At 58.7% G+C, this 24,447-nt stretch overlaps 1 protein-coding gene across 1 annotated transcript in view; it reads left to right on the forward strand.

The window, feature by feature from the left end:
* The first annotated feature begins 476 nt into the window (after nucleotides 1-476).
* The window catches only part of PPP1R9B (protein phosphatase 1 regulatory subunit 9B), a 49,183-nt gene continuing 25,212 nt past the window's right edge, over nucleotides 477-24,447 (forward strand). The window contains exons 1-2 of the mRNA XM_073325565.1: nucleotides 477-2,164; nucleotides 23,182-23,314. Coding sequence (XP_073181666.1) covers nucleotides 800-2,164; nucleotides 23,182-23,314 — 1,498 coding nt within the window. The 5' untranslated portion in view covers nucleotides 477-799. The remainder of the gene's footprint in view (nucleotides 2,165-23,181; nucleotides 23,315-24,447) is intronic.

Here is a 24,447-nt window from a genome sequence, read left to right on the forward strand (position 1 = left end):
TGCAAACAGGCCAGGGCTCTGCCTCGTGCCTTGGCCCGGAGCTAGGCGGGCGTGGGGGCAGCCAAAGGGGGACGTGGTAACTGGCTTGGAGCAGGAAGAGCGGATCTGTCCCCCTGCGGAAGGCGCCCAGAGAACTGGCAGCTCTGATGGCGGGGAGGGGGGCTGAGTCGTGTTACAGAGTTTGTTGCTGTTTTGAATAAGTCGATGGCAGAGCTGGGGGCTTTCGTTGTCCCGGCCCCCTCCTACTGGGGTGATTAGCTCAGTGGCTATGGGGCTTTGCAGGGGACGCATGGCCCTGCCGCTTCCTTTAGGCGGGGAAGAAGAGGAGGGCTCGGGTGATCTCTCTAAGACCCAGAGGGAGCCTAGGCCGGGGCGGTAGGCTGTGCTGATTGCAGAAGAGCTGGAGCCTTCAGTCTCCATCACCAGCCATTCAGGCGCAGAAAGAGAGAGCGAGGAAGAGGAAGAGGAGGAGGAGGAGGAGGAGGAGAAGGGGCGAGGGGTGGGGGAGGGAATCTGGTCACCCGGCTGGCAATGGCCTGAGCCGATGCCTTGGGAGATCTCGCCCTCCTGCTCCGGCTGCCAAGTTGTGGACCGACCAGCCCTGCCTCCTCGCCACCCTGCTCCCATTCCGCTTGCACAATGCCCGCTGTACGGCGTAGCCCCTTCCTACACTAGGGGGGCTCTGCTGGGGATGTGAGCCGGCGGGCAGGGAGAGCCATTGTGGGGAAGAGGAGCCAGCCAGAGGAGGCCGAGCGAGGCTATGAGGTGTGGGCGACCGGAGAAGGCTCCTCGCTGAACCATGATGAAGACGGAGCCCCCCACCGCCAGCCCCAGCAACAGCAGTAGCAGCAGCCTGAGAAGCGCCTCTCCCCACAGGAACGCCTACGAAGCGGGGATCCAGGCCCTCCGAGCCACAAAGGATGCCCTTGGGGCCGCCGAGAGCGAAGAAGCCAAGAAGGCCAGGAACAAGAAGTATGGGTCCAATGTGCACCGGATCAAGAACATGTTCCTGCAGATGGGGACCGCCCCGCCGGGCGAGGGCACCTGCGACCTGGCCAAGGTGAAGGAGAAGCCCGTCCGGCTCTCCTTGCCCAGGGCCAGCAGCCTGAACGAGAACGTGGACCACAGCGCGCTGCTGAAGCTGGGGACCAGCGTGTCGGAGAGGGTGAGCCGCTTCGACTCCAAGCCCGACAAGCCGGTCTCCAAGCTCCAGGAGACCCGGAAGATCTTCGAGCGGAGCCTTCAGGAGAAGGAGACCACCAACAAGCTCCTGCTGAGGAAGGAGAGGGCCGGCTTCCAGGACAGGAAGCTGGACGTGGTGGTGAGGTTCAACGGGAGCACCGAGTCCCTGGACAAGCTGGACACGGAGGCCGTGTCGCCCACTGTCAGCCAGCTCAGCGCCGTCTTCGAGAAGGCCGACCTGAGGAACAACCTGCACAAAACCCCCAGCAAAGTCGGGCCCCTCAACTCCAAGATCGTCAGCAAGAGGTCCCGGGTCTTCCTCCAGGGCCCGGAAGGGGGCAAGGCAGAAGCCAGGGGGGGCGACGGGCCAGCTCTCCAACTGAGAGCCAAGCATCTTGAGGGCGAGAAGGCCCAACCCAAACCAGTCGCGCCCAGGCCGGGCGAGAAGGACGCCACGGGCCCACGGGCCCAGAGCGTCCAGGAGGTGCGGAAGATCAAGCCGGTGGAGGTGGAGGAGAGCGGGGATTCGGAGCAGGAGTTCGAGGCCGCCGAGCAGGTGGAGGAGACGGCGGCCGAGCAGGACAAGAGCAAGAGCTTGGCGTCTGGGCCCGAGCGGGCCGAGCTGATCCAGGCCGAGGTGACGGTGCACGCGGCCTTGGAGAACGGCGGCCTGGCTGCGGAGAAACACGGGCAGGCCCCAGAAGCGGACGCCTACCCCGAGGAGGAGGGCAAGGCCGAGGGGCAGGAGGAGGCCGACCTGGGCGACGAGTCCAAGAAGGAGGACTTCTCGGAGGCCGACCTGGTGGACATCAGTGCATACAGTGGGCTGGGGGAGGACTCGGGGGGGAGCGGGCTGGACGAGGACGAGGAGGCCGACGGGCTGTACGAGCCCGAGTCGAGCTGCGTGGAGATCCCCGGGCTGTCAGAGGAGGAGGAACTGGTGCCCAACCGCAAGATCCAGTTCAGCACGGCTCCCATCCAGGTAGGCTGCTGGGCGTCCCCGCGCCTCGCCAGGGTGGGCGTAACGGGGCCGGGCGTGCTGGCCAATGGAGCCCTCTCTGCGCCCGCGGGGAGGTGTGAACAATTCGAGACGGGGATGTCATTCCCACCCTGGGGCACATGGTGAGGAAGTGTCAGAGCTGGGATCAGAACCCAGCAGCCCCTAGCATCTAGCTCCATGCACCACCTCCCTCCCCTGCCACCTGGTAGCTCCCTGCCCGGGGATTTTTCCAGATTGTCACGCCATCGCCCTCAGTTAGTATTGGTCCAGCTGGGGTGCGATGCCACTTATCTTGGGCTCTGGGGGTGCCATGCTATCTGTGCCAATGTGCTGTCTTTGTGCTGGCACCCATAAAATGCAGCCACTGCTGGGGTGGCTGGACAGCATCCTTCGGGACACACTAGTGCGGGGCTGGGAGTGGGGGAAGATATTGGCCAGGTACAGCAGAGCCAACCGCTCACTGGGGCGAGAAGTGCCGAGGGGCTATCAAGGGCTAGGCAAGACCGTGGGGTAGGGTCTGGGTCATTCCCCCACCCCGGTGAAGGTCCGAGCCAGCCCTGCTGCAAATTGACCCAGTGATTCCAGGGGGTGTAGGTATGTGGGGTGCGGGGCTTTAGCCCATTAAGCCACCCCCATTTGGTGGAGCAAGCAGAACCCGCCTTTCTCTTCCGCTGGCAGAGTGTGGACTGGTTTCTGACACCAGCCTGCCGGCCTGGACCCCAAAGCCAAGCCAGGCCTGGGCAGCTGCCGAGGCTGCTGGATTCTCTATAGGCCGGATGAGGCTGCCCCCTGGCATTGTGGGCAGATCTGTGGCATGGGGCGGGCGGGTTGCTGGATCCAGGTGGGGTCTGAGCAGTGTGGGGCAGGAGAACATCCTGGAGATCCCTGGGTACGGGGCCCTCTGAGTCTGTTGTGTATCCCAGGAGCCTGGCTTCTCACAGGGATGGACAGCCTCAGGATAAGGATGAGATCATGAAGCTGGCGAGGAGGGTGAAGGGAGGATACCAGCTGTCTGATCCTACCTCAGGGGAGGCCTTTCCATTGGCATCTGGGTTTAGCCCCCCTACCGCGCTGCTCCTCTGCCCCATTGGGGGCCCGCGAGAAGAGGCTACAATCACCCCAATGCCAGAATCTAATGCCAGATTCCTCTCTGGAGTTACACCAGGGGCAGCATTTGGCCCAGTGCATGTGATTTGGGAATGGGAGCCAGGAGGGCTCGCTTGGCAGGGAGGAGAGTGGATGGATGTGTGTGCATATCGGCAGACACCCTGGTCCATTGCCCATGCCACTGTGGTGCTTAACTGGCCCTCTGCACCCACCCTAGATCCAGGAGATGGGAGCCATGGAATAGGTGCATAATTACACCGCAGCTATGGTTGCGTGGCTGATGAAGTGGTGGGGGATGACTTTCTCTGCAGACCGTTGGCCCAGGGTGCGCCTACCCCCTCCACCAACCCCTTGCTCCTGGATTGAGCTGGGGCTCAGTGTGCGGCTGGCGTGCGAGCCATTCCAGGCTGGGTCTGACTCTGAGGATCTGGGAATCGGTCCGCGAGAGATTCGCTGGCAGGAGCCGGGCAGTGCTGTTATCCATAGGCAGCCCCTGGGTCGGTGCACCTGGGTGGGGAGGTGGGGCTGTGGTGCAGAGGGACCTTTTGTTAAAGCAGAGGGTTGGGTGTCAGGAGAGTCGGGTTCCATGCCCAGCTCTGCCATTGACTTGCTGGGCGACCTTGGGCGAGTTACACCTGTCTCTGTGCCTCAGTTTCCCTACGTGCAGCGCACGGGCCGTCAGGCTGACTGGGCTCCCTGTAGGGTTGGAGGCTGGGCTTGTTAACGTTTGGGTGGCAGGTGCCAGAGCAGGACGCATTGCTGTCATCCTGGGGGTGTGGGGCCATCGCAAGAGAGGGGGAGATTTGCCCAGTTAGAGGAATAAACTGGGAAGGACATTAAGACTTTGCTTGTGTTGTGTGCCGTGGCCAGGAGGAGACCTGGATGCAGATGAGCCCTGCTGGGTTTCCTTAGTGGCCTATCGGGGTAGGAGGCTAGGAGCGTACAGCTGCTGGGCTGAGCAGTGGTGGCTTGTCTTGGCCTTGTGGGCGGTGATTTTTGATTGCACCCCTCTTCTCCGTGTGATGAGTGTCCCAGGGGTTTACTGGGCCCTTCTCCCATTGCTGGCCTTACGGGGACAGTGATCATTGTACAAGCCCTTCTCCCAGTACCTGAGCATCACGAATGAAGGCCCTGACTGAGATCAGGACCCCATTGCGCCAGGCGCTGTGCATACAGAGTCGGAGTCCTTGCCCTCAAGAGCTCACAATCTAAATAGACCAGACAAAGGGAAACAGACTTGCCCAAGGGTCACCCAGTAAGTCTGTGGCAAAGCCAGGTCTCCTGGGCCCCAGTCCAGTGCTCTGTCCTCTGGACTGGACTACCTGTCTCTCCACTGGCCTACAGTTGCCTGTCATCCATTGTTTGGTGTGTCTCAGCAGCTGGGATCTCTTGGGAGGAAGGACTAGTCATTGGTCATGTCCCTGAGCTAACAGGCAGTTGTGTAGTATGTATTCCTCTTCCCCTGTGGGGTCGCCTTCGGGGGGCCGGGGGGGTCCACAGAGGAGAAGAAGCTCCAAGGCAGAGATGTACTGTGAAGGGGTGTGGGGGCAGGGAAAGAGTGGCTGGGTGCCCGGTATCAGGACTCTGCTGATCTCTGGACTATCACGCCCCCTCTCTCCACCCCCCCCCCCCGCCCCCTCGGGTGCAGGAGAAGTGAGAAAGGGGAAGTCTCACCCCCGCGAGATGTGCCTGCTTTCTCGTCATAGCCTCTGAGCAAGCGGGACCGGCCCTCTTGTAGATTCACCCCGAGCCAGATGGGCACGGAAGAGCCTGCGATGGGGAGAGGAGGGAGGGGAGGGGTGACTGCGCCAGCGATCTGGGGCAGGAGTTGGGGGTGGGGGGCAGAAACATACATGGTGCCTGTGGGGGGGGGGGGACACAGACGGAGGGAGATGCCTGGGGGGCATGGCAAAGGGGTCCACTGCTGTCAGCTGGCAGGGAAGTTACCATGCCCCACATCCCCAAGAGGGGCCATGCTGGAACTGGCAGGGCCCATCCGGGCTCCTGATTGTAGATGGACCACCTGTGCCAGTGGCTTGGAATGCCATACAGCAGAGTGGCGATGCCCGGGGCGATGATGAACTCCCGGGGGCCGGGCCGCTATTTCTGGGCCTTCGCGACTTGCTCGCACTTGCATTCCCCTTGGCTGGAGGAGCAGTGATTGCTGTGTCTCTGAGTTCGGTTATTTATAGAGCCGCGTCCCCAATTCCGTTGCTGAGTCAGTCGGATCACTTCTGTCTGCACCTGGGGCGTGCTGGGGTAGGGTCACTGGCGGGCTGTGTTTGGGGAACTGTTCTAAGAGGCCCGCTCCGCCCCAGACACCGAAGCAGACGGGGTTTTCGGAAGAGTGCAGCCTGGAGGGTGCTGGGATCCTGTGAACATCTAGTCGTTGGTGTCACGGCTAGAGCTACCGGGAAAACCTGGCTCTTTAGCTGCCTAAATGGGAGTTGAGCCCTTTGGAAACTCAGTCCCTGGTTGTGCTGCAGAGCCCTTGGAAACGGGGCCCGAGGACCGTGATGGCGGGGAGTGGCCAAGTGCTGTATTTTAAAGCCTGTTGAAATTGTACCACCCAGGCAACAGGGGCAGCTTAGGAGCACCGGGCATGTGTTATTGTAGGGCCTGCCAAAATGGTTAGCTGGTGTGTTTTTTCTCATTGGTGTGCGGGGAGTGGCGCATTTCAAATTGGGAGGGTGTCCTGCAGCCGAACTGGAGGGAGGACGAATTCGGGGCCTGGATTCCTTGCGATTCTCTCTCACGCTGGGAGCTGGGCTGGGCTGGACTTTCTGCCATAGCAACACGCCTCTAAAATTCTCTCCCCTGCCAGGCCCCCAGGTGGCTGGCACCCCCTCATGCATGGGCATGCCCCTCAGGGGGAATGGGGGTGAGGGGATGCATCTCCCTCCTGTCATTCCCAGACCTTCTCGCACCTGGTAGTGCCTTCCCGCCAACTGCTTCTTTATGTCATCATGCCAAGGGCTTAATATGTGGACACAGCGCCTTGGCCTCTGATCACTGAAACCAGCAGCATAACGCCCCTTCATACCAATGAGGGAGAAGATCAGGAGATCAGGATCAGGCCGGAAACATACAGCCCAGTGGAGTTGCTATTATATATATTATGGTACTTCTAGAGGCCCCGTTGTGCTAGGCCCTGTACATAGAGTTCCTGCCTCAAAGAGCTTGGCAATCTAATCTGGCCAGCCCAAGGATGGGTGGGAGGAGAAACAGAAGCACACAGAGAGGAAATGTCTGGCCCAAGTCAGTGGCAGAGACGAGAACAGAACCCCGGCATCCCGATCTGGTGCCCTGCCCACCTGCCCTCTGGTCTTTGCCCATTGTTTTCACTCGAGCGGCTTCCAGATCAAATAGACGCCGGCACGTGATGGCTGCGGGTATGATTGAGGCACGGGGCAGCCACACCAATGCTAGCTTTCATCGCGCTCGCACCGAGCGATGGTAGTCGTGCAAACGTGGCGGCTGGCAAAGCGAATACGTACCAAGCCCCCAGCCGGCTTGTCCTGGGGCGGCTGGCCTGTGTCGCCAGGCTTTCGCTGCCACTGTTACTCACGAGAGCTAACTAGATGTGAAAGCTGGTGCCTGCCCGGGCTACGATCGCCCCTTTGCTTGTGGCGAAGGAGCTCTGCCAGCCGCCAGCCCTGCAGTCCCCCGCTCAAGGGCTGAGCCACCGGGCTGGGTGTGCGGCACCCCTTCGAGCCGCCCTGCTAACGGGAGCCCCTGCCTTGGGGCCGATCGGTCCGCACAGTCGCGCCAGCCAGCAGGGTCCACGGGCCCGCCCGTTGCCCAGCGAGCCGAGATGTGGAGTAAGGAGCTGGTCCGTTTTCGGAGCGTAGCCTCGCTGTCAAACGAGCCCGTAGAGTAGGCCCTCACCTCCTGGAGCCTGGGTTCCACGCTCACCCAGCTCAGCTGCCTTCTGCTCCCAGAGGCCAGCTAGCGGCATCGAACGGGGCAGGCTGTATGGAAATGCAGCAGCCGCCGTCTTGGCCAACACGGAGGTTTGAATTGGGGGACCTCCGGAGCTAGATGCAGGAGAGGCCATAGCTACTCCCTAGCTGCTGCTTTACCACCCTTATCTCTGTGGAGCGGCACCGCGGGGCACCTGTAATATTCACTGACCCGTAGCATGTGGGCCAGAGCTGGGGGCGGGAGGGCTGTTCTGTTTGGCCCCTTCCTCTACTGTGGGGCCCTCCTAAGAGGACTGGGTGTGAGACGAGCCCTCTGCAGGTGACGGAGGTTGCATTGCTCCATCGTTACATGGATGGGCTGTTTGAGCTTGTTTGGGGCAAAGGCCAGGGCTTGGTGGGCGTGTTTCAAGGTGGTGGAATGTTCCCCGATCAGCTGGCATGGCGAGTTTTTCTCTCTGCCACACACAATGCCCCAGGGAGCTTCATTCCAAACAGCTTCCTCCCCAGACAGCCCAAATACCTAGAATACCTACCGTGAAGGGAGCAGCAGGAGCCGAGGCAATGTGCTGATCTGCTCCATGTGCACAGAAGCCGTCTGCAAGGAGAGAATTGGCAGTGCCCCTTGGTACTCTGCACGGAGCCTCTGCCGTGTGGGAACAGGCGCGCCATGCCCAAGTCCTGGCACCCTCTCCCCAGCGTGTGCTCAGAGGTGGAGAGGGGCTGCTGAGCGGGGAAGGTGCTCAGCAAACATATGGGGGTGCAGTTGACGTGTGTGTGGGGGCTTTTGGTTAGAGCGCAGACAGCTGGGAGGGCTGGGCTGGGGTCCAGTTTCTGCCTGGGAAGGGAATTGGGTTGGGGTGCAGAGGCTGATACGCCATTGGGATCGGAATCGTGACTCTGCGCATTTGAAAGGCCAGGAGCGTCGTCATAAATAACAGCCCTTTCCATCCACGCATCTTCACGCCCCTCACAGAGGAGGCAGGCATCCACCTTATTGATGGGGAAACTGAGGCAGGGAGGCGCTCAACCCATTTGCCCAAAGTCGCCAGAGAGGCAGGGTTAAAACCTGGGTCTCTGTTATGCTCAAGTGCATTCCCACCGGTCATCACCGGTCAGCACTTCTTCAGCCCACCATCAACTTGGCAAATCCCAAAGGGACGCGGCTTCCTTGTCGGTCTCTGGCAAGGTGCTGAAGGTGGTGTGATTGTAGATGCTGGTTGTGTCCGTAACGTCCTTGGGGTCTCCTGCGGGGCGCCCCCTTGGACGGCAGCGGGGAATTGGTGCTGGCACCGAGTGGGGCCATCAGTCGTCTTGGGTCGTAGCCTAACCGCTGGGCACGTGGTAGCTCAGGCCTCCTGGATGAGAAGTCGGGGGGTCGGGGTCCTGCCTGAGGGTTAAACCGGCAAATAGTCAGGGGCTCAGGTGACGGGGCTGGGTTGTCCAGGAAGCGGGAAGTCGCAGCCTCGCCTCCTGGCAATACAACAGTCCCAATGTCTCGTCTCCCTGGGTTGCTCCGTGGCCGCTGGGGCCTGGTTCCCCGTCTCTGCTCCGAACGGCTCCCCCTGCGCTCTCTCTCTGGGTCCCTCAGGCTCTGGGGGCCGCGGCTGGCCTATCCTCCAAGCTGGCTGCAGCTGGTCACGGGCTCCGTGGCGACTCGGCTCCCTGGAAGGGACGTCTGGCTCCTTCCCTGCTCGGCCTCCAACTGGGCTCGGGGGCCCGGCCCTTATCCCTCCTGCCCTGTCCCTGCCAGAAGTGGGGGAAGGGACAGGGCTAACTGGGTCCAACAGGGTGAATAACCCCTTCTGTGCCGGAATGAGGCCGCCCCGCCACGGTGCAACGTCCATCGCGGGCAGTTGTGTCGCCCCACCGAAGCTTTTGGCACCCCTATGATCGCCCTGGGGGCACACGCTTTGGGATTCGTTCCAGAAAGCCGCCAAAACCCGAACCAGTGCTGATGGAGCTGGCTGCCGGGTTCAGCTTCGCGTGTCCTCATTCCTGATCTCCTCCTGCCACGTGATCTGGAGCCGCTGACGGAGATGACAAGAGTCGAGCCGGTGCGCGTCCGCCTTGCACGCCCGCCTTGCGCTTCCGCACGGCAGAGCTGCTGTAACTGGGGGTCCGGGGACCTGCAGCTTCACAGCAAGCTTGAGGTCATGACGGCCCCGCAGTGGCTGCGGAAGGGCCCGAAACACAGAGGCACGCTCCGCAGCCCACGACGTTGTCTTGTTGGCCGATCTCGTTGGGCAAACGGCAGCAGGTATTGGTCTGGTTATTAACCCAGAAAAAACAAAGTCCCTGGCAGTTACTGTCCAACAGCCTCCAGCTCGGTATTAACCCATCCAGACGGGACATGGACCGAGGGGCCGATGTCGGATATTTGGGCAGCATCCCAGACTGTGTTGGAGGATGCTCAAACCATGGCCCTCGGGCCAGCATCAAATCAACTAGGCCTCAGTGCATCCCTTTGTGTCACACCCTTCGTTGGCTTGGAAGTGCTAGGGGGGCCAGGTAATTTCTCAGTGTCTGCAGGTGTTGCAGCAACCTGCATTGCTCCCGGAGGCCTGCTCCGCCTGCAGAGGGCAGGGGGCTGGGATCTGCACAAAGGCCTAGGGGCGTAGGACCCCCGGCTGCCATTGAATTTTGGATGCTGAAGTCCCTTCTGCACCTTTGAAAATCGCAGTCAAAGTTCTAGTCCTTCCTGTGACCCTGATCCACTGGGGGATGCGGAGCGAGTCCCTGGCCCTCTCTGTAAAGTGGGAGGGAATGTCTCTGACCTACCTGCGTGGCGCTTACCTGGTGGATGCTTGCACAGGGCTCTGACGGGGTGGGCAGCCTGTCCATCTCCTATATAACATCCGTTCCCAGGGCACCTGAGTGCCTCTCGAGCTCCCCCAGGAGGCTGGGCAGTGTTGTTCTCACCATTTGATGCAGGAGAAACAGATGCCAAGGCCCGTCCAGATTGTTCAAGGTATCTCGGTGTTGCAACACCTAACTGATTTAGGAGCCCGAGTCTCATTTTCAAAAGGGATTTCGGCAACTGCAAGCCAAACGCTCGTTGACAATTGCGGGGATTTAGGCTCCTAAGTGCCTGAATCCCTTTTGAAAATGAGACTCGGGCTCCTAAATCAGTTGGGTGTTGGGACACTGAAACGCAGCAACACCTCCCCGCCTTGAAAACAGTCTAGGTGACTTGGCCAAGGTCACTCAGGAAGCCTGTGGCAGAGGAGGGAGCTGAATGCTGGTTTCCCAAGTCCCGAGCTACTGCCCTAGCCGCCGGGCCGTCCTTTCGCTCGGCGGATGAATGCTCGGGGAGTTAACTCTCTGGCCTCCCCCTGCAGCTGAGTGGAATGCAGCCAGCCCCGTTGGGTGGAAGGGCTGGCGTTATGGCCGTTGTGTTGGGTGCTATATGCACTGGGTATCACGGGGCTTTGCACTATAGTCCACGACACTGATCCCTAATACTCTTTTGTTCGGCGGGTTTAGCCGAGTGGTGTTATCCCTTCTCCTCCTAGCCCCTTATGGCTGTAATCCTCTCTCTGTGAGTGGTAGATGCTTTATCTGAGAGCCTGGCTGGGGTAGCCCCTGCTACGAGTCAATGAGCCATCTGCTCCGCCTGTATTCCCAGCCAGGTGAAATGTGGGGGGCCGGGAGGACCCCGAGGGGGGGAATGTGGACTGTTCTCCTTGCCACCAGAGAGGAGGCCCATGCAGCCTTTGCCCCGACGTGTGGAGCATTACAATGTCTGCACGGGTCTTGCAAGGAGAGATCCCCTCAGACAGGTGGGCTGCTGCTGCTCCCCTTGCTTTGCAGAGCTGACCCTGGCAGCTGCCTCTTCCCTTAGCCTAAAGCCGCGCGGAAATGAAAGGAGGGGGTGGTTAGCCATATGGCAGACTTGGGTCCGAGCCCCAGGCCTGTGGGTCTTGCTTAGGGGGGGCGCTGCAGAGGCAGCCCGGCCAGCACTGGTTCAGAGGGAGTGGAAGAGGAAGTCGACCGCCTGGGTGGGGTTGCTCTAGCCCTCCTTAGCAGCGGGGCCAGCAGGACTGCAAGCCTGGCCTGGCCGCCCGTTCGTCATGACGGAGGGCTTGCCGGGCCGAGAGAAGGGGCTGCAAAGTGACGTCTCCCCCCTCCAGCTCCAGTCCGGAGCCAAAGGGTGGAGGGGGAGCTGAGCCCCCTGCCTTCCCCCAATTGCAGCCCTGCCGAGTTCAGTGGGGCATGGCCCGTTGGGAGCCTGTGTTGGGAGCCCTTAGGGGCCTTACGAGTGGAAACACGGGGGCGAATCCTCCGCTGGTGCCATTGGGCGGCGCTTGGCAGGGATGGGAGTGTGTGTGTGTGGGGGGGAACAGTGAGGTGGGTCTGTATGACCCTCACCATGAGACAGCCAGTTGCATCATAGTGCCAGGTAGTTCAGCTCACTCCTGAACAGGGACATCTGCGGTACCCCGACTGACAGCTACACCCTCCCTTGGAGCTGTTAGCTTCCAACTTTGGGGGTGCCCCCTCTGATCTCCCGGAGGACAGCAGATGCCCCATGCAGAAGCTGTCCCATGACGAGAGTTAATGGGACCTGGGATTTACTGCATTATACGAACATACAGGCCCAGCTCCAGTGAGTGTCTTTGCTTTTATCTTCCAGCTTTGAACAGCTGGTGGGATCAATACCTCTCCTCTGGCCTATTGTCTGGGGTGTGTGTTATTGGCCTATAAATCCTCCTTCCCTCCCTTTTCTCTCTGTTTTTGTGTGTGTGCGCACGTGTGTCCGGCTTAGCTCATCTGTTCCGATTGGGACCTCCTTAGAATAAAGCGAGAGAGGGGCAGTGGGGGGGATTGGGTGAAGGTCTCCTAAGAGGTCACTCGATTAGACTATAAAGAGCCTTTCAATTGTAAAAACGCAAGGCCAGCAGCAGGCAGTGGGACGAAGTTCTGCGCTGACGCAAAATCTTCAAAACTCTTGATAAAATAAGGAACTTCCTGCAGAACAAAGCAACTTTCTAGCCTGGCTGGGTGACCTTCAAAAGGCCAGGTTTCTGACGGGCACAGAGATCAAGGGCTCCCACTCTGGCAAAAATGCATGCAGGGTAAGACATGCATGGGGCCAGGATCATGCCTGGGATTTGCAAGCTGGAAAGATCATCCATGGGCTATACAAGTTGAAAGGGCGGTGCATCGCAGTCTGCATGTTGCAAAGACCATGCGTGGAATGTATCCCAAACTCGGTATGATCCTTGCATTTATCTGCAAATGATTAATCCTTGCATGACTTGCATCACCTATGCCTGATCTTTGTGCTTCTGCCTCCATAGGTGGCTTATGTCTGGGCTGAGTATGATACCTGTTCCCCACCCCCCTTATTCTGCCCACTCCCCCAGCTCTGGCATGGGCTGCACAAAAATGAAAGAGAAAATATACTCCCCATGGTCTCCTCAGTTTGTTGCTGGTTTCCCTGGTGACTCCATGGAAAATGACCAGCACAAGGGCTCTGAGAAAAGCTGGACCCCTTCCTTCCTTCATCTGGCATGAAAGAAGTGTCTCCCCCTGCCCCCCCCCCCCAGCCTCCAGGGCTTTGCGGCTTCAGGCTACAACTGGTCTTGAGGTGTGAGTGTAGGGGAACAGCTTGGACTGGCAAAGACACCCTTGCCATGGGCTGTTAGCCTGCCAGGCAGACCTCTGCCGTACTCAATTCTGTGCCCCTCGCTCCATCTCTTGAAGGAGATGGTCAGATCTCAGCTTCTTCATGCTGTGTCTTACGTATGGAGCTGCTCGTGCTTGCGATTTGATCCTGAGTCTCGTGACCTGGGGGAGGGAGCTGCGTGTTTGTAATTCCCCAGCTCCTGGACTCATGTGATTTACGTGGTGTTTACATTAATGTGGGTAACCCACTGCCCCAAGCCATGGTAGCTAGGGTGACGGACGAATTCTTCCATCAACCTAGCCGCATCTACACCTTTTAGCTCATCTTAGCGATAACGCCTCCAGGTGTGAATTTTTCACGCTGAGCTAACTTGCTCCAAATTTTAAGTGTGGACCAGGCCACATAATTAGTTTGCAGCAAACTGGGGTGTGAATTTACCCCGCGCTCCCCTGCCATGGTCTAACTGTCCATGTGGACCCTCCTGACATCCATTAACAGTCGTTAATGCACTTTGATCTAGTCCTTTTTGAAATGGGACTAATCAAAGCACATTAACAAGCTATAAAAGCGCATCAGATGGATTTACACAGTCAGTCAATCTGGTAGGCTAGTGCAAGGTAGATTCACGTGCCAGCTTGCTGCGAATTGACTGTTCGTGTAGCGTGACTATGGGTCAGTGTGTGTTCCTGGTTCCCCCCTACTCCCACCCCGTGCCTGATCTGCAGAGAAGCGGAGTCTGTTACAGCCCAAGCTAGGGGATGCTAGACTGTAGGTCAAGCTGCAGCAGCTCTGGCTTTTAGCCCTGCTTTGGTACCCGCGGTGTCAGCCAAGATGGGACCTTGGTGGTTGCTGAGAGAGTTTGAAAATGTGAGCCCTAAAGGCCTGAAAAGCAGAAGGGGAACAAAAGGAACTTAAAATGCATCATATTTGGCTTAAAAACATGAGATTTTTTTTTTTAATCTCCTGATTTTTTGGGGCAGGGGCCTGACTCGTGATTTTTAAATGCTTGGGCCTGGCAGCACAGAATACATACAACTCCTCAAGGGCGCTAGGCTCATGGCCATCACATCCCTGCTGCGGAGAGTTGAGCGCTCTGAGTGGAGAATGCGTGCCCGGAGGTTAGCATCGTGATGAGTATTTATGGTTTGTATCACTGTAGCGACTCGGAGCCCCAGTCATGGCCCAGGACCTTGCTGTGCCAGGCACTGTACAAACAGAACAATTCCATGTGATCTAGTGCCTGGGCAGTCCAGCCCTGCAGTGGGTTTTCAGGGGAGGGCGGCATGGCTATGACTGCGTCCTGGAAGGAGGTCCCAGGCATAGGGGACTAATAGGGCCAAGAGCGGAGGAAGGACAAGTAGGGAGCAGTTGGCCGAGCTGTTTGGGCAGAGGAGAGGGCAGCGGGGGACCCCTGGATTTCTTCCAAGAGAAGCCACCAGATATGGATTATGGGTCTTGGATTTTGCAGAGAGCATTGTAGCCCTAGGCCCTGCAAGGTATCATGGCCCTGGCCAGCATGCAGAGAACTTCATCACTAGGGCCCTACCAAATTCACGGACATGAAAAATGCATCACGGGCTGTGAAATCCGGTCTCCTTCTGTGAAATCTGGTCTATTGTGTGCTTGTACCTTATACTGTGGAGATTTCACAGGGGAGACCAGCGTTTCTCAAACTGGGGGATCCAACCCAAAAGAGAGGTGGAGGGGGCTCGCAAGGTTACTGTAGGGGGGTTGTGGTACCCTTACTTCTGTGTTGCCTTCAGATTTGGGTGGCTAGCGAGCGGCGGCTGTTGGCCAGGCACCCAGCTCTGAAGGCAGTGCCCTGCCAGCAGCAGTGCAGAAGTAAGGGTGGCGATACCATACCATGCTGCTGGCAATGGTGCTGCCTTCAGAGCTGGGCTCCCGACCAGCAGCTGTCACTTTCCAGCTGCCCAACTCTGAAGGAAGTAAGAGTGGCAACACCGCAACCTCCCTACAATAATTTTGTGCCCCTCCCCCCCCACAACCTCCTTGTGGGTCGGGAAACCCCACAGTTACAACACCCTGAAATTGCAGATTGAAGTATCTGAAATAACGAAATTGACAATTTTTAAAATTCCATGACCGTGAAATTGACCAACATGGACAGTGAATTTGGGAGGGCCCTACTCATCACTCACAGTGCTTGAACTCCGGTCCCTAGTCCCAGGTGTTCTTCTGCAAAGAAACTTTCTTTCCCCTGTCAGCAGCACTGTGCAGATACTCCCTGGCCATCGGCCAGGAGACCTACTCACCCCGTCTGTGCCGCCTTCCCCATCCTGCACCTCCTGCAGCCGCCCGCACCCATTGCACAGTCAGGCCGAGGCCTTTGCCTGCCAAAACCCTGCGGATAAAGATCTCTCTGTGCTCTGAGCGTGGAGCTTCTCCGGGTCCTGGCGGAGAAGGGAATCCGAGCGCTCTCCCCCCGGAGCGGATGTCAGGGAGTTGCTCTCTATGGACTCACCGGTTGGAATCCGCAGCTGCAGAGCTGGGTCTCTGAATGCAGCGAGGGAAGGGAACAAACGGAGGTTCTGAGGCTCTGCTGCATCTGTTTAACCACAGGCAGCAGGGAGCTGGGCTCGCCGCCTGGATGTTGCACTAGGTACCAGCAGACACGTGTGCGCGTGTGCCCAGGCACACGCAAACACGTGTGTACAGGCATGAGCCTGTGTTTGTGCCCATGAGCGTACGTGCTCATGCATGTGCCCACACGTTTCTATATGGGGGGAGGGATAGCTCAGTGGTTTGAGCATCAGCCTGCTAAACCCAGGGTTGTGAGTTCAATCCTTGAGGGGGCCATTTAGGGATCTGGGGCAAAAACTGGGGATTGGTCCTGCTTTGAGCAAGGGGGGTTGGCCTAGATGACCTCCTGAGGTCCCTTCCAATCCTGATATTCTGTCCGATGAAGTGAGCTGTAGCCCACAAAAGTTTATGCTCAAATAAATGGGTTAGTCTCTAAGGTGCCACAAGTCCTCCTGTTCTTTTTATGATTCTGTGTGCACAAGTGTACGCATACTTGTGTACGTGTCCCTGCTCATCTGTGTGTACACCCGCCCAGACGTGCACAAATACACACACGCTTGCACACACACACAATATCGTTTGAGACTGTCTCACATGACCATCTCAGAAGCAAACTAGGGGAATATAGCCTAGCTGAACCTACTATAAGGTGCATGCCCAACTGGTTGGAAAATCGTACTGGCTGGGAGAGTAGTTATCTTTGGTTCACAGTCAAGCTGGAGGGGTGTATCGAGCGGGGGGTCCCGCAGGGGTCTGTCCTGAGTCTGGTTGTGTTCAATAGCTTCATAAATGATTTGAATCCTGGCATAGAGAGCACACACATAAAGTTTGCGGACGATACCAAGCTGGGAGGGGATGCAAGCGCTTTGGAGGACAGGATTAGAAATCAAAATGAGCTGGACAAACTGGAGAAATGGTCTGAAATAAACAGGATGCAATTCAATAAGGAGAAATGCAAAGTCCTGCAGGAATGATCAGTGGCACAGATACCAAATGGGAAGTGACTGCCTAGGAAGGAGCCCTGCAGGAAAGGATCAGGGGTTATAGTGGACCACAAATGAAATGTGAGTCAATAGTGTAATACCGTTTCCATAAAAGCAAACACCATCCTGGGATGTATTAGCAGGAGCGTCGTAAGCGAGACACGAGCAGTAATTCTTCCATTCTACTCAGCACCGATAAGGCCTCAGCTGGGGTCGTTGTATCCAGGTCTGGGCGCCCCACTTCGGGAAAGAGGGGGACAAACTGGAGAAAGTCCAGAGGAGAGCAACGCATATGGTTCAAGGCCTAGAAAATATGACTTACTAGAAAGCAAATTGTGTGCCCTGGAAAAGAGAAGACTGAGGGGGGGACGTGACAGTGATTTTCAAGTACGCTAAAGATTGTTATAAAGAGGAGATTGATCAATTGTTCTGCTCAACCACTGAGGGTAGGACAAGAGGCAAAGGGCTTAAATTGCAGCAAGGGAGATTTAGGTTCGACATTAGGAAAAAACTTCCTGTCGGGGTAGTTAAGCACTGGAATAAATTGCCTCGGGAGGCTGTGGAATCTCCATCATTGGGGGTTTTTAAGAGCAAGTCAGACAAACCCCTGTGAGGGATGGGCTAGTTAATACTTAGCCGTGCCTCAGTGGATAGGGCTGGACTAGATGGCCTCTGGAGGTCCCTTCCAGTCCGACATGTCTCTGATTCTATGCACACACACACAAGCCCACCGATGAAGATTCATGCCCGAGATAGACTCCGTTCCTAGAGCTCTTCTTTGGGGGGAGGGGCTGCACCCAGAGTCCATTCCGGGCGGGCACAAAGATCCAGTTCCGGTTCTTCCCAGGGGATAGACAGCCTAGTAGAAATGTCTGCTTTTCTGACCCTGGTCTGCTCTCCCTGCTGGACACACGCACGGGGAAATCCTGGCCTGAATGCGTGTGCTTTCCTCAGATGGCTGCCAGGCACGACTCCCCTGTGTGTGCTGCGCCAGGAGCACTCAGAGAGCCCTTAACTCCCTAGCTGGGAGCGCTTGGCAGCTTGTGTGTGACAGCTCGCTTGGATTCTCACATCCTCAGGACAGGGAGGGTCTGCAGTGCACAGGGATCTTCCCATCGCGGGAGCGGGGGCCTTGGCTGGTGGCAGGCCTCCTGCAATCATCAGGGCGTCTGAGGTTCTGCTCTGTCTGGGTTACTTGGGAGAGTAACACAGAGCAAGAGTTTAGCCCCACGGCTGCCCTAGGACGCGGGTCAGGGCCCGTGTTGTGTCGCTCTGGTTCATTAGCTAACTGGGGCACGGGGAGGGGGTCAGTTTGTGGGCAGGAGACAGCTGCGGAAGTTGTTGATTCCTTGCTGGTACCAGAAAGTCTCCTATTGACTTTGGACCTGGCTGCATATGCTGCTTGTCTGGGGCTGGTTATGGGCTGGGCTCCGCTGACCCGTGAGACGTAACAGCAGCGTCTGACCTTGCATCCTTAAAACCCGCATGGCGCCGTTCCCCAGCGCTCCCTCTTCCTGGAGCTGCAGACTCCTCCCCCACTCAGGACTAGGCTCCAACGCTAACTGGTGTCATATCAGCCTCCAGATGGTCACGACTTCTAGTCACTAGTGAGCCGGGCTGGGTACGAACCTGCAGCTTCTGAAAAACCCTCCGACTCCCTGCCAAGGACCCCCTGACCTACTTCCTGGCTTTTAATTATAAGGCTAAAATGTCCTCCTCCATGGGGAATGGCCAGGCCTGCTTCTCTCCAGAGAGGAGCAGAACCCCTGGGGGACAGGGTTGTCCTCCTGCCGGAGGTGCCCTGCCACGGCCATGCCCGGTCGGCTATGGGGGAAGAGGAAGCTGCCGGGTACCAGGCTGAGAGCAGGAAATCCCCATGGCAGGAGAAGAGGCCATGCGTTGGGATTGGAAAGAGAGCTTTCTAGATGAGTGAATACCAGGCCGTGGATCTGCCTGCCTCAGCTTTTTAGCTGTCTAGCTATCTAATCCCAAGTGTACACATCTCTCTGTCTATCCCCATGCATCACAGCTTCCCCCTGCCCCGCCGGCCCTGTGCGGCTCCCGGCTCCCCCGGCCCCTCCAGCAGCCTGCAGATCCCAGGCGCGCTGGGTATCGCAGTGGTGGGCGTCATGCTCTCCCCACCCCTCTCGTCTCTCACGCTCACTCCAGCCTGTAATCGAGCCCTGCAGGCTGTCGCAGGAGAAACGAAGCGTGAAAACTTTTCCCCCGGAAGCCCGGGACGGTGCTAATTAATCTGGCAGCACGGCCGTCCGCCTGCCACCATCTGAGCCTCCCCAGCACGCATGTCACCTGCAAAGTCTGCGGATGACATGCGTTCTCAGTGGGTCCCCCGCCATTCTTCTAGCTCCGCTCAGGCTGCGTGGGGTCCCCTCCAGGATGAGGGATCCACTTCATAACCTGACATCTCCAAGACCCCCCCGATCTAACTTCAAGAGAGGGTCCCATTTCCATCTCCTCCATCCCTTCCTCCCGCCCTTGGCGATTCTGCCCTATCAGCATTTTCCGCTTGACTCCGTTCCAGCTTGGCTCCTCCACGGCCCCTGCCTGCTCCCACGCCGCCCATCCACGCACATTCCTGGGCACGGACCTCCTCTGGGTGCCCTGGCTGACAGCCAGTCAGCTTGCTGGGGGTGGGGCAAGACCCCAAGCCAAACATGCTGGGGTTTGTAGTAATCCAGGGATAGCCCCTTGAAACTGACCCATTGGGTGGGTGCTCCCTGGCACCCTAATCTCAGAGAGAGCCCTGGCATGGGTACCCTATGCTGGGTGTCCCTTAGGAGCCTTTTAGCTCAGGCTGGCATGGACAAAGTTCTAGGTACCTTTGGCACCATGAGTGTGGAGGACACTTGTCAGGAAAGCTCTGCCGGAATCTTCCAGGTTTTCCTGAAATTTCCAGCCCCCACCCAGCCAGGCTGCATCAGGAGACACATGGACAGAGACTGCCTCACCCAAGGGAATCGGGGTGTGACACCTGGCAGGGTCCTGGCCGAGCGCGGGGTTCTAGTCCCACCTCGATCGCTGACCAGGTCAGCCGCTTTGGAGAAATCGCTTCCCCTCTGTCCTGTCCGTTTAGAGTGTCAGCACTCCTCCTGGGCAGCCTTTTACTCGGAGAATACTGCACTGCAAAGCCAAGTTGGGTTCAGAACTCGGGTTCACTAACTTGGGTTAAAAGAGCAGTGTAGACACGGCAACCTGGGCTAGCCACTCGGTGGGGATCCGATCTCTGTGCGCGTACGGCTCCTAGCGCGGTGGGGATCCGATCTCTGTGCGTGTGTACAGCTCCTAGCGTGGTGGTGATCTGATCTCTGTGCGCGTACGGCTCCTAGCGCGGTGGGAATCTGATCTCTGTGCGCGTACGGCTCCAAGCGCGGTGGGGATCCGATCTCTGTGCGTGTGTACGGCTCCTAGCGCGGTGGGGATCTGATCTCTGTGCGCGTACGGCTCCTAGCGCGGTGGGGATCTGATCTCTGTGCATGTACGGCTCCTAGCGCGGTGGGGATCTGATCTCTGTGCGCGTATGGCTCCTAGTGCGGTGGGGATCTGATCTCTGTGCGTGTGTACAGCTCCTAGCGCGGTGGGGATCTGATCTCTGTGCGCGTACGGCTCCTAGTGCGGTGGGGATCTGATCTCTGTGCGTGTGTACAGCTCCTAGCGCGGTGGGGATCCGATCTCTGTGCGCGTACTGCTCCTAGCGCGGTGGGGATCTGATCTCTGTGCGTGTACGGCTCCTAGCGCGGTGGGGATCTGATCTCTGCGCGCGTACGGCTCCTAGCGCGGTGGGGATCTGATCTCTGTGCGTGTGTACAGCTCCTAGCGCGGTGGGGATCTGATCTCTGTGCGTGTGTACAGCTCCTAGCGCGGTGGGGATCCGATCTCTGTGCGCGTACGGCTCCTAGCGCGGTGGGGATCCGATCTCTGTGCGTGTGTACGGCTCCTAGCGCGGTGGGGATCTGATCTCTGTGCGTGTGTACAGCTCCTAGCGCGGTGGGGGATCTGATCTCTGTGCGCGTACGGCTCCTAGCGCGGTGAGGATCTGATCTCTGTGCGTGTACGGCTCCTAGCGCGGTGGGGATCTGATATCTGTGCGCGTACGGCTCCTAGTGCGGTGGGGATCTGATCTCTGTGCGCGTACAGCTCCTAGCGTGGTGGGGATCCGATCTCTGTGCGCGTACGGCTCCTAGCGCGGTGGGGATCTGATCTCTGTGCGTGTACGGCTTTGCGCGTACGGCTCCTAGTGCGGTGGGGATCCGATCTCTGTGCGTGTGTACGGCTCCTAGCGCGGTGGGGATCTGATCTCTGTGCGTGTACGGCTTTGCGCGTACGGCTCCTAGCGCGGTGGGGATCAGATCTCTGTGCGCGTACGGCTCCTAGCGCGGTGGGGATCTGATCTCTGTGCGCGTACGGCTCCTAGCGCGGTGGGGATCCGATCTCTGTGCGTGTGTACGGCTCCTAGCGCGGTGGGGATCCGATCTCTGTGCGTGTGTACGGCTCCTAGCGCGGTGGGGATCTGATCTCTGCACGCGTACGGCTCCTAGCACGGTGGGGATCCGATCTCTGTGCGCGTACGGCTCCTAGCGCGGTGGGGATCCGATCTCTGTGCGCATACGGCGCCTAGCGCGGTGGGGATCTGATCACTGTGCGCGTACGGCTCCTAGCGCGGTGGGGATCTGATCTCTGTGCGCGTACGGCTCCTAGCGCGGTGGGAATCCGATCTCTGTGCGCGTACGGCTCCTAGCGCGGTGGGGATCCGTTCTCTGTGCGCGTACGGCTCCTAGCGCGGTGGGGATCTGATCTCTGTGCGTTCACGGCTCCTAGCGCGGTGGGGATCTGGTCTCCGTCAGGGTCTCTAGGTGTTACTGTAAGCTAAGTAATATTTTTTTTAGTTCATCGGCCACTTACTGAGGTGATGCTTGCAAAAGGGCCTCTGCCTTCCAAGCTGGCACCGTTGCCAGAGTCAGCGAGGGCCGGCACGGCCGTGGGTGCTGCTGGCATCTGGGGGTGGACTTGAAGCTGGCAGGAGAATGGCAGAGGCAATGCCAAGGCAGCTAATGGAAATCTTTCAGGCCTTGTTAGTCCCGAGTGGTGCCAGAGGAGGGGGTGGGGGCTGGGAGTTACTCAGAGCCTGGAGTAGGAGATAAGAAACGTTTGCTTCGGAGCCGTTCCATCCAAACCCCCTACTCCAGGGCTTCGCCACGGAACGGGATCAGGGCCCATGTGGGCAAGCTGGGGTGGGACTTGCAGGCGGGATTCCCACCTGCCCTATATGACGGTTCCCCTCTTGATCTGGGTGCCGTGGAGACGAAAGATTGCGGGCGTGCTGGGGGTGGATTTAGCCCCTCGGTCCTTAATGGAGGGACGCAGCTCGTGTCCCCTGACCTCCAACCAGGTGCTTGGAACCCCTGACATTGGTAGACTTGCCTGGATAGGTGGGTGGAGGCTTGATTTCTACCTGCTCAGTCCAGTGGGTGTCTCACTCAGCTCAAGGGTGTCTGTGCTAAAGGGGGTGAGGGGATCCAGGGGCCCTCCCTGGTCTCCCCTCAGCTGTTTGCTCCCCTACTTGGGGGACCCAAAGCCCGCTGGGATGGACGCCAAGCGAGGCCCCTGCTGTGGGTGAAGGAGCCAGGGCCCTTGCATGGTGCAAGTGAGGCCTGCAAGCAAAAGGCGAGGGGGATACGGCATCTCTGCGCAACCCCACATTGCAACCTGATCCACCTGCTGGCATTGCCTAAAACACCCAGCTGCCCCCTGAACAGCCAATCAGCCTGTCGCACACCGCGGGCACACAGGTGCCCTGCAGGCTCATTCATACGCACCACTGCCCCCGCCCCTGGGTGGCATGGGGCTGGCAGGCTCACGGTGCCGGGGGGGGGGCAGCCATGTGCCCCCAGGGACGCAGCAGGAGGAGAATTTCCGGTACCGCCGGGTGATCCCATTCCCATTGTAATTACAGACGTGGGTCTGGTGGCTTTCCGGGAGGAGAATGCCTTGTAATTTATTCATGATTACATGGGTTCTTGGTAACCGGAGCCTCGGAGCATTGGAAGGGCAGCTTGCAGTGGGGAGATTGGTCGCTGTGAATCCAGCTAAGCCCTGGGGGCTTTGAGTCCGCCGCATTCTGGGAGCCCCGGCGTCATGGGGAGGAACCAGGACACCTGGGTTCTATTCTAGGCTCTGCCCTTGGGCAAGTCACTTCAGCCCAGGTCCTCCAATGGATCCAGGCGCCTTGATTTCCAGGGTGTCAATGGGCGTTAGGAGCCTGAATTCATTTGAGGACCCAGGCCATCTCGCAGTGGTACCGTTCCCCCTCCCACCCTTTGTCGCCCTTGTCCCGTTAGATTGTAAGCTCCTGGCGGCAGAGACTACGGGGCCTGGATCTCAGCTGGGCCCCGTAGGCGCTCTGGTAATATAAACACTCGTTGGAGATGGGGGCTTTATCCTCACAGAACCCCGTCTGAGAAATGGGGGGATCAGCCTGAGGCCACACAGGGATTCGGGAGCTAACCCCACAGCCAATGACTTAAACCCAAGGCCCAGCCTCCCGCTAGGTTGCCACGGTGACACTTCGGTCCTTGTAATTGGGGGGAGCCCTTCACCTCTGTGGGGCTATGAGGCCCTGAGGCCACGGGACACCCCAGCTTCAGGATTGGGGCCACAGGCTTAGCTGCTGTAGGGATGTATGGGAAGAGAGAGCCATCCCTTCGCCTGCCAGTGGGGTGCCGGGTGCCTTCTCCTCCCCGGCTCCCCCCTCGCCGGAGGCACCCCTAACGCCCACCCCCACCCCCCGGCTCCATGCAGGTATTCAGCACCTACTCCAATGAGGACTACGACCGCCGGAACGAGGATGTGGACCCCATGGCTGCCTCGGCTGAGTACGAGCTGGAGAAGCGGGTGGAGAGGTTAGACCTCTTCCCGGTGGAGCTGGAGAAAGGTGAGGAAGGGAGAGGCTGGCACTGCCTGGGCGGGGGGCTCTCCCTGCTGGCACTGGGGAGGCTAAGGGCCGGATACTCAGTGACCCCAACCCTGGGCTCGGGGCTAGGATGGGGGGAATGGTTGAGGGGGGCTTGGAGCCAGCTGTTCTCACACCTGCCTGGCGTCCCGTGGGTGCAGAAAATAGCCACAGTGCCGGGCGGGGGGGAGCGGGTAGGTGGGGAGCCCTTCCACCGGCCGGGGGGCCCTGCGAGTCTCAGGGCCGTTTGTGACCCGGGACAGGCTGCTTTGCGCAGCCAGAGCTGCATTGAAAGGGCCTGGGCGTGAGCCTCACGCTGCTCCATCTGACCTGGGGCACAGCGGGGCCTCTGCTTCCCGTACGCTTGCACACTCATCCCACGTACACCCGCACACTCATCCCCCTACACTCACACCCCCCCACACTTGCACGCTCATCCCCCACGCACTCGCACATTCACCCCTCACACACGCATCCCCCACATGCTCATCCACATCCACTTGCCCACTCATATACACGCTCCCCCATGCACTCGCACACACACACTCCACCCTGAACGTGTACACTCACACACACGCTCCCCCATGCCCTCGCACACTCATACACACACTCCCACATACACTCGCACACACACACTCCACCCTGAACGTGTACACTCACACACACACTCCCCCATGCACTCGCACACTCATACACACACTTGCACACACACCCATCCACCTACTCACTGATTCATCCCCAGCACAGTTGCACACACCACCTCACACACTCATCCAACATACACACTCTGGCACACATCCCCTCGTGCACATGTGCACACCCAGCCTCCCTGCACTCACCCCCTCATCCACACCCCCTCATCCCTCCCACTCACACAAAGCTACTCACTCGTTCGCAGTTCTCACGTGTTCATCTCACACACTCGTTCCCTTCATGCACTCAAAGCATTCAGTGACTCAGACACAGCCTCTGTCCCAGCCTCGTGCACACTCATTCCTCTCTCAAACACACACAGACCCCGGCACACTAATTCACACACATGTGGACACGCACACATTCTTGCACACCAGTTCACACTCACCTTTGCATGCATGTGGCTGCGTGCACACACACAG

The sequence above is a fragment of the Lepidochelys kempii genome, chromosome 27, assembly GCF_965140265.1.
Source record: "Lepidochelys kempii isolate rLepKem1 chromosome 27, rLepKem1.hap2, whole genome shotgun sequence".
Classification (NCBI taxonomy): domain Eukaryota; kingdom Metazoa; phylum Chordata; order Testudines; family Cheloniidae; genus Lepidochelys; species Lepidochelys kempii.